Genomic DNA, 15,008 nt, shown 5'->3' with positions numbered 1-15,008 from the left:
TTCTTACTTACGAGAGGAGACACACTAATGGCAGGCATTCCCATTCAGATATCTCCTCTCAATGCAATAGACATTAATTTCTCAGCTTTAAAAGAAGTGCACTTACTGGAACCAGTGGGTTACTGTCATCATTACGTAGAGTGAAGCCAGGAAGAAAACAAAGTGGAAGTAAGCATAGCTGTACACTGTGCCTTTCTTCTCATCATAAATCACGGTCTGGCCTCCCCTTTTTTCAGTGTGCTCTTCAGCATCAGCTATAAGAGACAGGAAACAAGAAAACTTTTGCAAATTTAATGAGAACTGAAAACAGCAGCTGGCATCATGAAGAACAGAGCAAAACGTCTACAGTGTGATTCAGCAAAGCGTAATACAGAGCAATACTCAAACATTTTCTTGCCCTCGGGGCTTGAACCTAACCCTTTAGTAAAACAAACAGTAATGCCACTGAAAAGCTGCACTGCATCATGTTCCTGGTCTACTGGCTGCTTTTGAGCATTTGAGCTATTCATATTGCTCTACCTGTAGGATATTCTCCTGGCAAGTCCAGGTTGATATGCCTGACTGTACCAGATCTGCAAACAGGACACTCCCTCCTGAACTGGAGTCCCTGTAGCACTGCTGAGCCAAAAATCCCATAGTTGGTCACACCCACAAGCATACAAAGAACAGAGATTACTCTTTGTATGTTGCATTAACAAGACACCCTTTAAGGAATTATTAACTTGCCTGTTGTTTTAGAACAGTATTATGTCTCTTACTTTCTTCCCTAGTCTAACCTTGAGTACTTCAGCTGCTTCAGTTTGACACACTAAAGAACAAGATGACACAAGAAGCTTTGTCTGTGGCTGTGTCCTTAATTCTCTTTGGTTTGGTCTGGAAGCCACTAGCTAGATAAACCGTATAGTGCAAATGTAATTACCATCGCCATCAGGCACACAGCAAAAGCAGCAACGAGCTACCTGTGGAATAAACAACAGGAAGGGTAAGAGTCTGTGCAAGAGCAAAGAAGCAGAACAGTTGGTGAAGAAGGCCTTGTTATGGCTAAGTTACAGGCATTAATTTAGCAAAGTCTGGTTTGTATTTCCAACCAGCACAAACCTCAAATTAGGATTTGCCAAATTGTTCGTAACAGCAGTTTCTAAGCTTTGGAAAAACCTACTCAGTAAGAGTTGGAGCAAATTAACCATTCTTTAAGAATTACTCTATTCATTTTATATAATTCAAGGTCAAGTACTGGTAGTGTTACAGTTCAAACAATTTATGATAAAATCATGGAAAAGCTATAATAAAGTGGTTGCAAATTAGTAATTCACAGGGGACGAACCTCTTCAGACTTGCATCTAAGTGCTCTTTAAATAAATACTCCACTGAAACAAAGACACAAGGAACTTGCAAAACCCTACTGCATGGGTTGGGAATCAGAGTAATAAACACGTAAGTCTGAAATGTACTTATCTTTGCAAGGTTTTGCTGAAATGGAGCCAGAATGAGTACAAGCAGAGAGCGGTTTTTACTGTTTCACTTAAATTAAGATTATCGGTTTTTAACTGATTGAAAAGGGAAAGCCGAAATTGCTGAAGGGTCAGATGCTCCTTGTGTTGAGTGGTAATGTTAATGGAATAACGGTGCAGACAGTATAATAAATATATAACTAGGTGCATCTCTGCACCAGACCACTGTACGAGTCAGTACGTTCTGTACTGTGTCATCAACATCATTTGTTCTGATAAAATTCTACTCCAGGATTTATTTTTTTTGGTGATCTGATAAAGACAATGAACTCCAAAAATCACGTACTAAGTCTTTACAGTTTCTAACAGAAACAAACTAGTTTTTCCCTGTGCACCTATGATTGATTATATGTATTCACTGGGTTCATAAGTTTATGAAAAGCCAAAAAGCTCACTTTTTTTTTTTTTTTTTAAAGAGACTGTCTTGAGAGTTTAAGGAAAGCTCTTATTCCGTATCTTAATGGATTAAAGGGCTCTTTCCACTGTTATGCTAAGCCTCACCTAACACTGTTAGCCTGAGTTTCCCTTTGGCTGCATTAAGATTCTGAAGCAAGTTCTGGGTTCCCTCAAACCTTTTAATTAGTTGCATTTGTCAGAAATTAAGTCCTTGCACACATGCTGATGCTAATAGCAATGCTGGCACACATACAACTAGCCCTTCATCACGCTTAACTGTCTTCTGCATGGACACTGAAAGACTTTCTGTATACCACAAGCAATTGCTAAGTTATGTTTATATTCATGTTTGGGAAGACAAAGGCCCTTTATTACAGAGAAAACAATCAGAATGCAATTAGTTGCTCTTTGACAGTCATTTCTTTACATTTACATTCAGTGGCTCTTGTACTGCTCTTTAAAACCAAATGGTGCAGCAATAACCCCATTGGCAAGTGCCGCAGGAGAAGAGCTGAACCATCCCAGCAAACAGGCCACATCCAGCAGTTCACCCAGCTTGTGCTCCCCCTGCAGCAGGGCACATATCAGCCATGAAGCCACAGGGTGATGCTACAAAGCCACGGCTTGTGTGCTTTTTCCAGAAGCAAGGAGAAGCTCCTGCAGCCCCTGATATGCTCCTAAAGCTAAATGCGTTTTCCTTCCTCCTGTCCAGCTGCCACAAACAGCAAGTTCCTCATTATATGTTTCTGCATTTTTGGATTCTCACAAACGCTTAAACTTTTAACCTCAATTTTTCAGTCCTTAATCAAACTGCAGGTGCAAGTAACAGCAGCAAAAAGTGAGCTAGCAATGCAGATCCATCCTCCACACACAAACACACACTCAATGTGTGACACTACTAAGCCTAAGTATGGAGTAACTGTTACATAGCAAAAAAAAAAAAAAAACACCACACTTTCTTCCCCAGTATTTCTGGGTCTTGCTTGGATAACTAGGCCAAATAAACAAGCAGGTAGAATGAAGAATTGTGTTGATGAAGGAAAACATGGATGAAAAAATAAAATTTGAGATATAATTATAACTAAAAAGAAATTAAATACTTATGTGCAAAAATAAAAATAAGATGATCTTGGGATCATAAGTGCTTGTTATGTTGTTGCAAAACCAAAAGCAATCAGGACCTAATGTGTTCAAGAACTTCTTTACCTAGACAGCTTCTTAGTGTCCAGCAGATTTTTTCTTTGAATGAGAGGACATGAGCTTATGAGGAGCAGAAGATTTACAGGAAGTTTATACAATGCTGTGTAAACTGTACTGAAATAATTTGCTGCTCTTGCATAAAGGCACTGCCAAGGAACCAGCAAGAGCTGCAGAAAGGCCAGTGTGGAAAAATATTCTGTCAATTCCAGACCCAGAGGCAAGTAGCATGTGTGCTAACAACCTTTTGTTTTTACGTAATTACAGATCAGCTGGCCATGAAAACAACAGCAAGGAAAGCACACAAGGAAGTCTGCACAGAAATCATGTGGGAGGAAGCAAGAACTCACTTCGGTTTCAGGTGCTGCATATATTCCCCTCAATGCCTCAGAGCTTGCACGTGTTGTTGAGGTCAAACTAGGAGCAAAAGAAGATCGAGTCAGAACATTGGCATAAATATAAGCCTAGAAGGGTGATTTTTCACCATCACAGGAAACATAAGTAGTCTACTCCCACGCTTATGCATCAAGCACTAAGCATGTGAAAAGTTTCTTCTGCATTAGTAGCAGCCTGCAGCCGGACAGAAAGCCACCAACCAACTCAGACAACCTTAAAAGTAGGTCACTTCTGAAAAGTGGTGAATTCATCACCAGCAGACACCAGCAAACAGCTCAGCACTCCAATTTGCATTTCAGATGAGATCTCCCCTGCTGTGCATAACCAATGCTTTTATATTAACTTCGCAGCCATCAATTTTACTCAGCATTCATAAAATGCTTCTCTAAAGGCTTTGCTAGAGAAGAAGCCTGTCACTGGCAGGAGTCAGTTTTCAGAAGTAGTTTACCAACCGCTATTGTCAGTGTTCCAGTTGCAGAAAATCACCTTCCTGCATGACTTTAACTGTCTGGGGGGAACCCTTCCTAGTTTCTTCTGATTAGAAATATTTCTTAGCCATCCAGCCTTCCCCTCTCAGGATGTGTAAAGAAAATTTCCCATTACCCACAAAGAGATGTGTGTTATGCTTTGCTGTACACACTCATCCTTAGTAAGCAATAGGTCAGAACATTCCCCTTGATGGCCCTCATCTCCTCAGATAAATGGTGCACTTCTCCAGCAGGCTACCTGAAAGTCATCCACATTCCCCAAACACCCTCCTGTTACATTGGAAATACTGTTCTGTTGTGAACTAGATCTATGCAACCAATCCAACATTTGGTATATGAACTAAATGGAAAAAATACCCATATTTGATGGCAGAAGAGACATCATGCTACCTCTTCAGAAAACCTCTCACATTCACTTCAGAATTATTACAGAGTCTCCGTACCTCAGCTCTGAAGTGGACTCAAAGCAGAACCTGCTCTAATACTTGCAGTACAGGCAGTACTGCTTCCTGACAACCCACACAGCCATAACAGTGATACATCATGTTTTTATGATCAGCAATTGTTTTCTCCCCTGGTGTATGGCTTAATTCATTGATGCAAGCTGCAATAATACACAGCGAGCAATGTAACTGTATAGGCACGGACAGATTTTAGAGCAAGACATTTTTGTTAAATCCTTACAGCAGTCCTGCACTCATCAGTTGTTCAAAGGAAGGCACAACCCCTCCCAAGCAGGTTTTTTGTTGTTGTTGTTGTTCTTGTCTCAAAGACAGCAGAAAAAGTGATAGTCTCCTCTGCCCAGACATTACAGAAACCTCAGATACCTCTTTTAGATGGAGCTAACTGCATGAAGTTATTCTTAAAGAGAAGATTAAATGCAGAATCAAAGCTCCTTCTGAATGTTTGCCTTCATGGACAGCTGGAAACTTTCTCCCTCCACCTTTAGATGTGAATTGCTCTATTTGGTTTTAATTCAATGAAATATTTGTTTCAGGAGTTATATTATCTTGTTGGACATTTTTGGCTAGAGCATCCAACCATTCTAAAATTAAGGAGAATAGGAACCTTCCAGCTCAGTTCTATTTCTCACCATTACTTTGCTTGAGAACTGCTATAAGCCTTCATTAGTTAGATGACATTGCATTTGCAGCAAGGTTAAGTGCAGACCCCCAGACTTACCAAGAGTATAAAATGCAGCCAAAGAGAATGGTAGTACCCAGACCCGTAACCAGGTTTTCATCTCCATGCAGGCCTTGGCTAAATTCAGGAACACAGATTGTGATGTTCTGATTGTTTTCATCCAGGACTTCACAGAACAAAAATGAAATGAAAATAACTGTTACCAATGCTCATTTCAGCGCATTTCAAAGGACTGTTCAGAGTAAAGATTTTCAGGGAAATATTTTTATTACTTCAGACGCTGGGTAGACACATTTCAGTTGTTTCCATCTATCTTTTAGAAAAGTCATACAGAATAAATTCTATAAATCTGACCTGGCAGATTCTGTGTTTTGGGGAAAACACTGCAACTTAGTAGGGTACTAGAGCTTCTTATGTGACTAGAGCTGACAAACAAGGAAAAAGACTGTCTTGTGAACTAAGAAATAAAAAGCTGGAAGTTTCCCAGCCCTTCATGCAAGACTACAAAGCCATATAAAACTGAGATAGTATGCACCTGAGATTACAAATTTCTTTGACTGCAGGTGTGCTTTGAGGACAGCTATGAAATTAACAGTCAGAGAAAAGACGTAGCATGTAGCTGTCCTGTCCTCAGATATACAGAAGACCAAACACAAAGAGTTTGGTTGCAGGCAAGATTTTACTTTAACCTTTAAGCAAATACTACTTCTAGGTTCCTGAAATGAAACCAATTTAGTCCTTGATGTTCCAAGATGTGTCTGACCTTTTGGTGTCTGCTTTGATTCAAAGCAGAGCAGTAGCCTAGCATCACCCTAAAGGAGCTTATTCCAGCTGCACCTTATCTCAAATCAAGAGATTTTCATGCCAGCACTGCTCAAAGCAAACTGTGTTCCCATTGCCTCTTTCCTTCCACTGTATCCCCATTGGGGCAACATAACTGTTTGGAGGGCCAGAGGGCAAAATACAGCTAAAACTACACCCAGGTTAAAAATAAACTTGAAATCAGTCCCCTGACCTGGTTCTTTGTAGGACTGCATAAACAGCGTTATCAGCAGATGACAGGGACAACATAATGCCAGGAGCAAAGAAGGGAAGACAAGCCTTTAGGGAACACTTTGGCAAGAGACACGCAGAATCCCCCAACTATGTCCCATCAAGGGATACAGCAGCTGGGCAGGCCACTGTTTGGCAGGCCTTTTAGCTAAGTCTGGCATCAAAAATCAAAGGCACACTGCGATAAGCAGAGGTTCAACGGCCATTTCCTTTTGTTTGCCTTTTCCAACTATGCTTTTTAGATATTGCAAATAAGTATTTGTAGCTTACATTTCCTTTGGGCCTAGTTTGTGAGACAGCTTACTCGGAGGTCCCTGCTTGAGGCATGAGTCAAACCAGGTAGTGTGTGGCAAATCTGAGTGACACGGTATGGGACACCTTAGTAAGTGTCAGCTCCAGCATGTGCCACAGTAAAAAGTACCCGAGCCATTATAAAAGTCAGTATCATGAAGCGAGGAGCAAAGACAATTAGGAACAGTCAATTCAGAGAGCCTGAGACAACATGCTTGACGCAAACTCTGCCAAAGGCAATAATCACAGTTGCAATACATACCAGAAGAATCAGAGCATTCACTTAACTACTGAAAGCTTTGATTGTCACAAGTATGAAATAACACAAAACCAATGATTTAATATCATACATCACTTTCTCCCCCATTTTCTTTTAGACTGTGTCAAATCTCATGAGTAATTCAGATGTCATCTAAATGAGTTTCTATATTCATTTGAAAGTGCTGCTTATGTTACATAAGTAAATCTTCCACCAAAACAGTCTGTTTTTTGTTCTTAGCTCTGGAATACATTTGTGTATGTGTCAATGTTCACACAGACAAATGTGACAGAGAGATTCTTCCCCTCTCTCTCCCTTTTCTTCTGGGCAAGTGTCTATAAAACTTCTCCTTCCTGCCAACGTACTTCTACTTATTGTTGCTTCAGCTTTTCAACACTAAAAGCTCAGCAATAGTAACAAAGGTCTTTTTTCATTACTGATTTGAAATAAGAGAGGTCTTCTGAAAGTGAAAAGCATGTTCCCTGTCCAAATAGGTGAATATAATGATTAAACGGGAAAAGGAAACCAACTGATTTGAACATGTAAAGTCTTGATGTGTTTTTGCACCACATGGGACTTAAGACATTAGGGAAGTTCCCTACTTCTGGTTTGCAACGTGAACTGTTAGAATGTGTGGAGTATGGGAACTCTGCTGAAGAACAGCGTCACCTCAAACAACTGCAGAGTAACTCCAGGTCTTTTCTCAGAATGCTTCCTTTCAAAATGAAAGATGAGCAATAGTCAAGTTTTTGTTCCATCAGGAGTCTAGAGGAGCCTAGAGCTAAGGCTACCTAGCATAACAATCATAGGAGAAAACAAGTGATTTTAGTAACCACTCTGATGGCCAGCAGAGCAAGAAGAGAACAAAGTTGCCTGGGTGCAAGGTACCTACTAATGGTGGTGGACCTAGTAACCTTCTGGATAGATCTGGTCACCCAGCCTCTTCCAGAGGCATGTAACAGCCATTTCCATTTGTCCCAACTCTATTCCCATCATGTGACCAAACATGTTATGTATTTAGTCATGTCCTATTGTATGAGCACGTACACTTGCCATACAAAGGGACAGAATGCAGGGCTCTGGGAAACTTATCAGTAGTAAACAAACTAGAATGACTCTGGTGCAAGAGGTGCAACCCACACATGGTGAGCTGCAGCTCCCCTAGACCAAAGCGTTTAAGGTACAAGGGAGAGCATCCATTGCAGTGTCTCTCAAATGCTGCAAAAATTTATTATCTGCAACTTCTTTTGCACGGGCCAGAGAAGATCAAAACCAGCACTCCTAAATTCCTCACTGCTAAGGTTTGCTAAAGGCCTTCTTGCTTTTAATACGTAGCGTGTCTCAAAGGATTTACATAAAGCAGAAGGTAACTTACTGGTTTCTGGTGGCTTGCTGGATAATGCTGAGAAAGTGAGGTACATGACATAGCAGCTGATAACTCCTGACTGCAGCAAACCAGAATGGGGCTGGCCTTTAGAAGAAAGAGGACAAGAGATTATTTTTGTGGATATTTTAATAAACTGAAAAATAAATTCATATCCCTTAAAGAAAAGCACACTAGTATCTTTTACATTTTACTTAAAGCAGTTCTTAAGTCTTTGAGGCAGTTCAGATATGTTTCCTCTGGCAGGTAAAGAGAAAGGAGCCTGCCCTTTAGTTCTACTGACTGTTTCAGAAAGGCATTAAAGATTCCCACATAAGAAAAGAATCACCCCTCTGCTCTTGCCAAAAGAACCAGCTTTCCAAAAGCTATTGACAGACTGCCATAATCTTTTTATTTGCCCATAATATTTGTTTTGGAGCCACTCAAGTTACTATTTCCAGGTCCAATGTATGCAAGACACTAACAACATACATAAAACATACCAAAGAAGCATGAAATACTGCTGTCAGCTGCTTCGGACCCAAGCTTTACAGATGGTAAATCAGAAGCAGCCAAAAAGCAATGCTAAAACAGAGGTAAAAGGGTTTTACAGCCTTTGCCTCAACTGTTATTGCTGCAGGAGTTGTGTAAACTCCTCAACACATTACCAGACATCAGCATTTGAGTGTTCTTTAAAGTATAAGTGCCTGATGGCACACCCAAAACATCTCACACCTAGCAGACAACTTGATCAGCAACAGAACTTCATACTGTAGGTAAGGGGACAGGGACAAGAGCAGCACTAGCTCTGAACTATCACGAGCCTTTCTGCCCAGAACATGGCTCGTGCCTCAAGGCACACAACCATGGCAGTACCCGAAAACCAGCAGGAAAAGAGGTCAGCAGACTCACGATTCTGGACACAGGGCGATATGGCTACCAGCGACACGAAGAGGCACAGGCCACCATTGACACCGATCAGGACCTTGTTGTACATGCAGCCCTCTGAGCGTGTGTAGAAGAGAGCCATGAGGACCAGGGCTGCCACAGCAACAGAGTACAAGACAAGAGTGACCAGGGCGAGCAAACCGTTCCACATCTGCTTGTGGTTTGCACCTGCAGTCCTGGGGAGACAGAGACAAGCACCTTATCTTTATCTCCCTTTCCTAAAAAATAGAGTTCTAATAGTTGAATAGTTTATATCAAACACAAAAAACAGTGCTTATGTTCCTGAAGCACATGTATATCACTACACTAACACAGGTCCTTGCAAGGTTTCTCCCATGAAACTGAAAGAAATGTTCCTTAGTATTAGTGTTTTTTCTGTGAAAACATGACTTGTTTGAAAACATCATCTATTGTAGAGACTGATAATGTTATATGCTGCTGCTGGAAAGTCTTCATCCACATGTTTGTCATATAAGGAGATCTCACCACTTCCTACATGAAAATGGGTATCTAAAAAAGCCCAAAGGCTTGCTGATACCTTTCCTAACAGTCAGCATGCTAACTGAAACAAGAGAAGGCAGCAAAGGCTGTAGGGTTAAGAAATGAGAGACAAGACAAGTTGTATGGGGAGGCAGGAGTTCCTGTGTGTATGTGGGAGAACAATTTCAGTACTTTAATGCATAATGAGAGGCTAAGGACTAGGGCGATAATATCAAACAAAATTATCAAACAAATGTCAATGCCAAAACATGATATATGTGGGTTGATAATGGAATCTTGCATGTTTAGATGAAAACAAACAAGTTAGAGAGAAAGTAGCAGTTCTCATGACCACAAATAAATAAATAAGTCATTTGATGTGCATTAAGCTGACATCAAAAAAACAGGATTTATCAGTTTGTACCACTGCATACAGGCAGTTTCATTGTTACATTTTGCAAATCCAGTTTTATTCTCTTGCACCACTCTGTTTCTTGCCAGCTGTGTTTTCATCCGAAACTGGAACAGCTTAAAATAAGAGATGTTTGCATCCCAACACGCCAGTACTTACTAGAAGCAGAACAACTGAGGTTAAGAAAGGTTAAACTGAGGTTCAGAATAGAATAAGGAGGAAATAGCTCCACCTGGGAAGGAGGACAGTGGATTAAAAAAAAGATGCACAGATCTTAACATCAACTTTAAAGTATCTTTCAGAGATTACATCCACACTACTTTTAAATGCTGTGTTCCTTTGTTCCAAGAAATGTGTTTTTCAGGAGTCCATCAGAATATTATGCAAATGATTACTTGCCCAACACATACCAGTTTTTGTTCCATTTGTGTGCAAACTCAACAAGCAGGATGAGCTGAATAGCAATGAAAAGGAAACCTCCTGTTGCTCCTACATAGCGCCAGGCTGCAAGGCAGAGAGACACAAAATAGGTCAAACTGCAGTCACCCTTCCCTTGAGAGAAAATGGAGTTAGGTCTATCAAGTGAAGCTATTACACAGCTTGAGTATCTCAGGCCCACAGATGTAACAGGTGATTAGACATTTCATCCAAAACATCAGCTCAGCTACCTCAAGACTGAAGTTGAACTCAGCTTGCAATGTACTACACCTTCAAAATAAACCTGTAAGGACATTTGAGACTCCCTAGCCTAGAAAATTTTTGTGGAGACAAAGTTACTATACTCAGACAGAAAATACTGAAGCCTTTATTTGTGACTGGTTGGGGGTGGAGGAGGCCTCAAGGCATTCTGGAGAAGTCTAAACCCTAAAATTGCAAGGTACTGGAACCCGGTTCTAAAAAGGGCAATTAGTTCCCTTGATTCTAGTACCACAGAAAAATAAAGGCGAGGCTCATCTGTTTACAAATGCTGTCCTGAGCCACTCCCAAAGAAACCAGAACACTTGGTATTCATTGACTAGTTTTAAAACAGGTTATTTGACTACTTAACCACTGACCTACATATACTCTATTCTGTACTGCTTGGATAATTTGGACAACAAATCCCTTGTGTGCAACACCAGGAGTCTGAGAAAATACTGATACCTATCTAAATGCTTAGCAGCTTGTGTTGCTGTACAGTTGCTGTACAGCCTACAAATGACTCCAGGTATGCAGCTGATTTCAGTGAAGAAAACTGAGGAAGTGCATTAGCAAAGTTCATATTTTTCTTCCAGATTAAAAAAAAAAAGGCTTAGCTTGTCTAAGAGAAACAGAATAACAGAACAGCCCAGATACACTATCCTTAGCAGATGAAGCAGAGATTTTTTTTTTCAACTGTACAATAAGTTCATTGTCAGAAAGCAAGCAAAAATGCCACTTGTCTGGTTTTGCTAAATGAAAAAAAATCCATTTGATTAGCTTGGTGCTCTTCAAACAAACAAAAAAAAATAGGATGAAAAAAGGAGGTAAGAAGCTAGCATGCAAAAATACATTAAAAACAGGGTGTGCCTGTGTATTTTGAAGAGGTGGTGTAGGAAAAAGCAGACAACCAACGCAGTGAGTAATTAAATATCTAGACTCTCTGTTATGATCTCCCATTGCCACAGGCAGGACACTGGGGCACGTTTTATGCATCCATCACAGATAAGGCTAGCACGGCCAGAGTGGACGTAATGCTTCAGCCCCCGCAAGCCTAGCACATAATGTCCCTCCTCCATGATTAACAAAATGCTAAGTATGGGAAGCCTGGGAAGAAAATTTTACATTTTTAGAAAAAAAACAGGCAAACTGACAGAATGGTCTAAGAATGTTCTTAGGCATAAAATACAGGGCAGGTTTCTTGATAAGAGGGGAAAACCAAGAGAAAACAAAACCGCACAACACCCAGACCCTCTATAAAGCTCAAATTTAAGGGCTTCGTGGAAGACAGTTTAGCCGGATGTGTAGAATACTGCTTTACAGAGAAAAGTCGAGATCTAATTTAGGGATGAAAGCTTGTTATGCTGCATCTCCACACTAGGTTAAACTGCAGCTGAGAAACAGTCAACTAATCAGCACAAAAAAAATCTTGTTTCACTTCTTCCCCAAACACTTCAATTCTTGATGACTTTTTGCCATGGAAAGAGTCTCTCACAAAAACGGCAGGGAGTCTTGCTTGCTCATGAGTATAACACATTCTACCACTGCACCTTTCTAAACCAAGCACTCATCAGCCAGTAAGGACAAGCACATAGGGCCATCACATGTCTTTGTGGAGAAAAGAAACAGGGATAAGGACCCCTTCACATCTGGGGTATCAGACTGAACCAGTACCAAACACAAACAGCCTGTAAGAGCATGAAGCTGAAGTAAACCTATCAATGGTTTACTTGAAGTGTTTTTTACCGTAGTTTCCCAAAGCAGCATGTTCATAGTACATCTGTCCCCTATATTCTCTTCTCTTGTGTTACTCCTTCCCCTTACCCCTTTGAACACCCACAGAAGATTGGAGTTGAACGCATGCATACCCAGAGAGCTTCAGTGGACGCAGGTGACAGACAGACAACTGCTACTTTGCATGACTGAGTCGAGTCCACCCCTTTTCACCTGCCCAGACCAAACAGCTTCACAGTATCACAGATTTCTAGGTTGGAAGGGACCTCAAGATCATCGAGTCCAACCTCCGACCTAACACTAAGTACTCCACTAAACCATATCGCTAAGCTCTACATCTAAACGTCTTTTAAAGACCTCCAGGGATGGTGACTCCAAGCTTAACGGCTTATAAGCACCGGGCAAACCAAAGAGCACAAACTCACTGATATCATAACCGGGACTTTTGCTGCCACCCCAAAAGAGGCCTCTGAGAAGTAACCCACAGAGACGGCATTTAAACACTTGCTCAGCACCAGCATGCTTGAGCAGTGCCAGAGTGTCTTCCACAATTGGAAATGCATCGAGCATAGCCCTCTGGGCTGGGCACTTGCAACAGGCCACTGGAAGTCTAGTTTTACATTAGGTTTACATCACCAGCCTGAAAGATAGCGATATCCCATATTCTTTTATGGTACTGAGGGTTTTCTGCCTGCACGTCACTGCATCCCCCAGTAGTATGGCTCTTCTCCACCACATAGCATGGTCCCCAGCTGCTGTGCTGCAGCAGAGCTACCTGCACAAGCCAAGCTAACATGTGTCTCCGTGCTCTCAACAGAACAATTTCTTCTGCATCACTGTAGTCTCTGCTTCTTAAAGAGTTTGCAAGACAGCACTGCAGCTATTTTACCTACCCTCTTGGCTTGCCTGCGGTCAGCACAATGAATGGTTAATCTTTGTGTGTGTGTGGTTCCTCGCCAACAGCTCCAAATACCCCTTCTGTACCTGGACTATACTGGCTTTACTTGAAGAAGTACAGCCATACCCACACTGATCAGACCTTTATGATTTAAGACCACCCCCAATGTAGTACAGAATGAAGCAGCATAATAAAATGAGAAGTCCGTACCATTGAGGAAAGTGTCCTGATCAGGAATGAAGAATGCTCCTGAGCACATTGCTGCCAGAAGTAGAAGCTTAATAAACCAGAATCTGGACAAGAGCAAATAAAAGAAATCAACTGATTATAACGGGAATTAGAGGTCTTCAAAACAAGCACCAGGAGAAATCTCTATTTAAAGCCCAACAAGAGAAAAAACAACCTTTGTTGACTGATTGCTGTTTAAGTTTGTTTCCACTTGGCTGCGTTATACCTAACAGAAGCAGTGATATCAAAATCTTTTTTCCCTGCCTAGTACTACATGCAACTGGAAAGTAAGCAGCACAAACCGATAAACAGAAGTGGTTAATTAAACAATCAAATACCCACCCGTTATGAATATAAGCTCGGCAGCTTTTGCTGTTGTTAATTTTGATGGTGAACAAACAGAAGAAAAAGAAGAAGCAGGCCATTCCAAAACAGACTTTGTACACTGCAGAGTATCCCACCAACTTCTCACACATTTCACCTGCTTGAATTCCCTTGCACATCTGCTCGTAGAAGGGAATCTGAAAAACAAAACACATGACAAACTGTTAGGCAGGACACAGGGCTTCACATAACTATGCATGTGTAAGTCACAGCACCACTGATTTTTCACTGGCCTCATTTAACACTGACACCTTTTGCTGTTGATACCCCTCGGCCTGGATTTAATGCTTCAAGAGACATAGAACAACATAAAACACAAGGGACTGGATCTTTCCAGAGCCTCGGCTGTAAACTACTCCCAGATGGCTCTCAGGTACAAGTCCACCTTGCCTTCCTCCAGCTCTATTGGCTTAAACCATCCCTGCTCCTTACCGCAGGGACCCTCTCCCTTCTTCCTGTGCTTTATAACAACAGACTTTGTTTCAGTAATCCGGCTTACATAAAGCCATACTGGCTGCTGCACCAGCCAAAGAGGCCATGCATGGGGACACAGGGCAGGAAGCTCTGGCTTGTGCTGCCCTCAATGAAAGCGTAGACTGAAGCACACCCAAGCAATATGGGAGCAGTGGGTCCCCTCCCCTCCATTACGGCTTCTGAAAGGGAGTTGTGCCAGTTGCCCTGATTTTATGTTAAAGTAACAGAGAGGCAGGAAAATTCCACTTTTCTCCTGACTCGTTAAATATTTGCCTTTGAGGCTTTGCCCTTGCTGTGAGGGGAAGGCAAACAGCCGCGCGTTTTGGCCTCGGTGTCACCAAGGCGGGCGTGACACCGAGCGCTCAGAAAGCAGGACTCTGTGCACAGGTCCCACTCCTGTGCAGCGCCATTGTACAGACCAACCTCCCCTTCCCACAGCCAGGGTGTCGAGCAGAAATTGAGGCATTTAATTAAAAAACCACCAGTTGCTTCAAAGAAAGAAGGGCCTTTCTGTGTGCGCAAAGTGCTCAGCCGAGGCTGGTGAGACCAGTTGAGCAACACATCAAAACCTTTGGAGCTGATCACAGCTACCTGCATGGGTAACTGGGAGAGACAGAAGGCAACGCATGCCAGGACAAAACACTGAACAAATAAATAAATCAGGCAGATGAAATG

The 15,008-nt window shown here is 41.7% G+C and overlaps 1 protein-coding gene across 1 annotated transcript in view; it reads right to left on the bottom strand.

Moving 5' to 3' along the window:
* SERINC5 (serine incorporator 5) overlaps window positions 1-15,008 on the bottom strand; it is a 41,038-nt gene that overhangs the window by 6,729 nt on the left and 19,301 nt on the right. The window contains exons 3-11 of the mRNA XM_066988664.1: window positions 13,818-13,996; window positions 13,458-13,540; window positions 10,348-10,441; window positions 9,010-9,221; window positions 8,110-8,205; window positions 5,171-5,297; window positions 3,455-3,521; window positions 920-959; window positions 107-254 (exon numbers count right to left, since the gene is read on the bottom strand). Of these exons, the coding sequence (XP_066844765.1) occupies window positions 107-254; window positions 920-959; window positions 3,455-3,521; window positions 5,171-5,297; window positions 8,110-8,205; window positions 9,010-9,221; window positions 10,348-10,441; window positions 13,458-13,540; window positions 13,818-13,996 (1,046 nt within the window). The remainder of the gene's footprint in view (window positions 1-106; window positions 255-919; window positions 960-3,454; window positions 3,522-5,170; window positions 5,298-8,109; window positions 8,206-9,009; window positions 9,222-10,347; window positions 10,442-13,457; window positions 13,541-13,817; window positions 13,997-15,008) is intronic.

Source organism: Anser cygnoides, chromosome Z (assembly GCF_040182565.1).
Source record: "Anser cygnoides isolate HZ-2024a breed goose chromosome Z, Taihu_goose_T2T_genome, whole genome shotgun sequence".
In the NCBI taxonomy this organism is placed as follows: domain Eukaryota; kingdom Metazoa; phylum Chordata; class Aves; order Anseriformes; family Anatidae; genus Anser; species Anser cygnoides.
The sequence above is the reverse complement of the archived record's forward strand: the minus strand, read 5'-3'. Positions and strand labels throughout refer to the sequence as shown.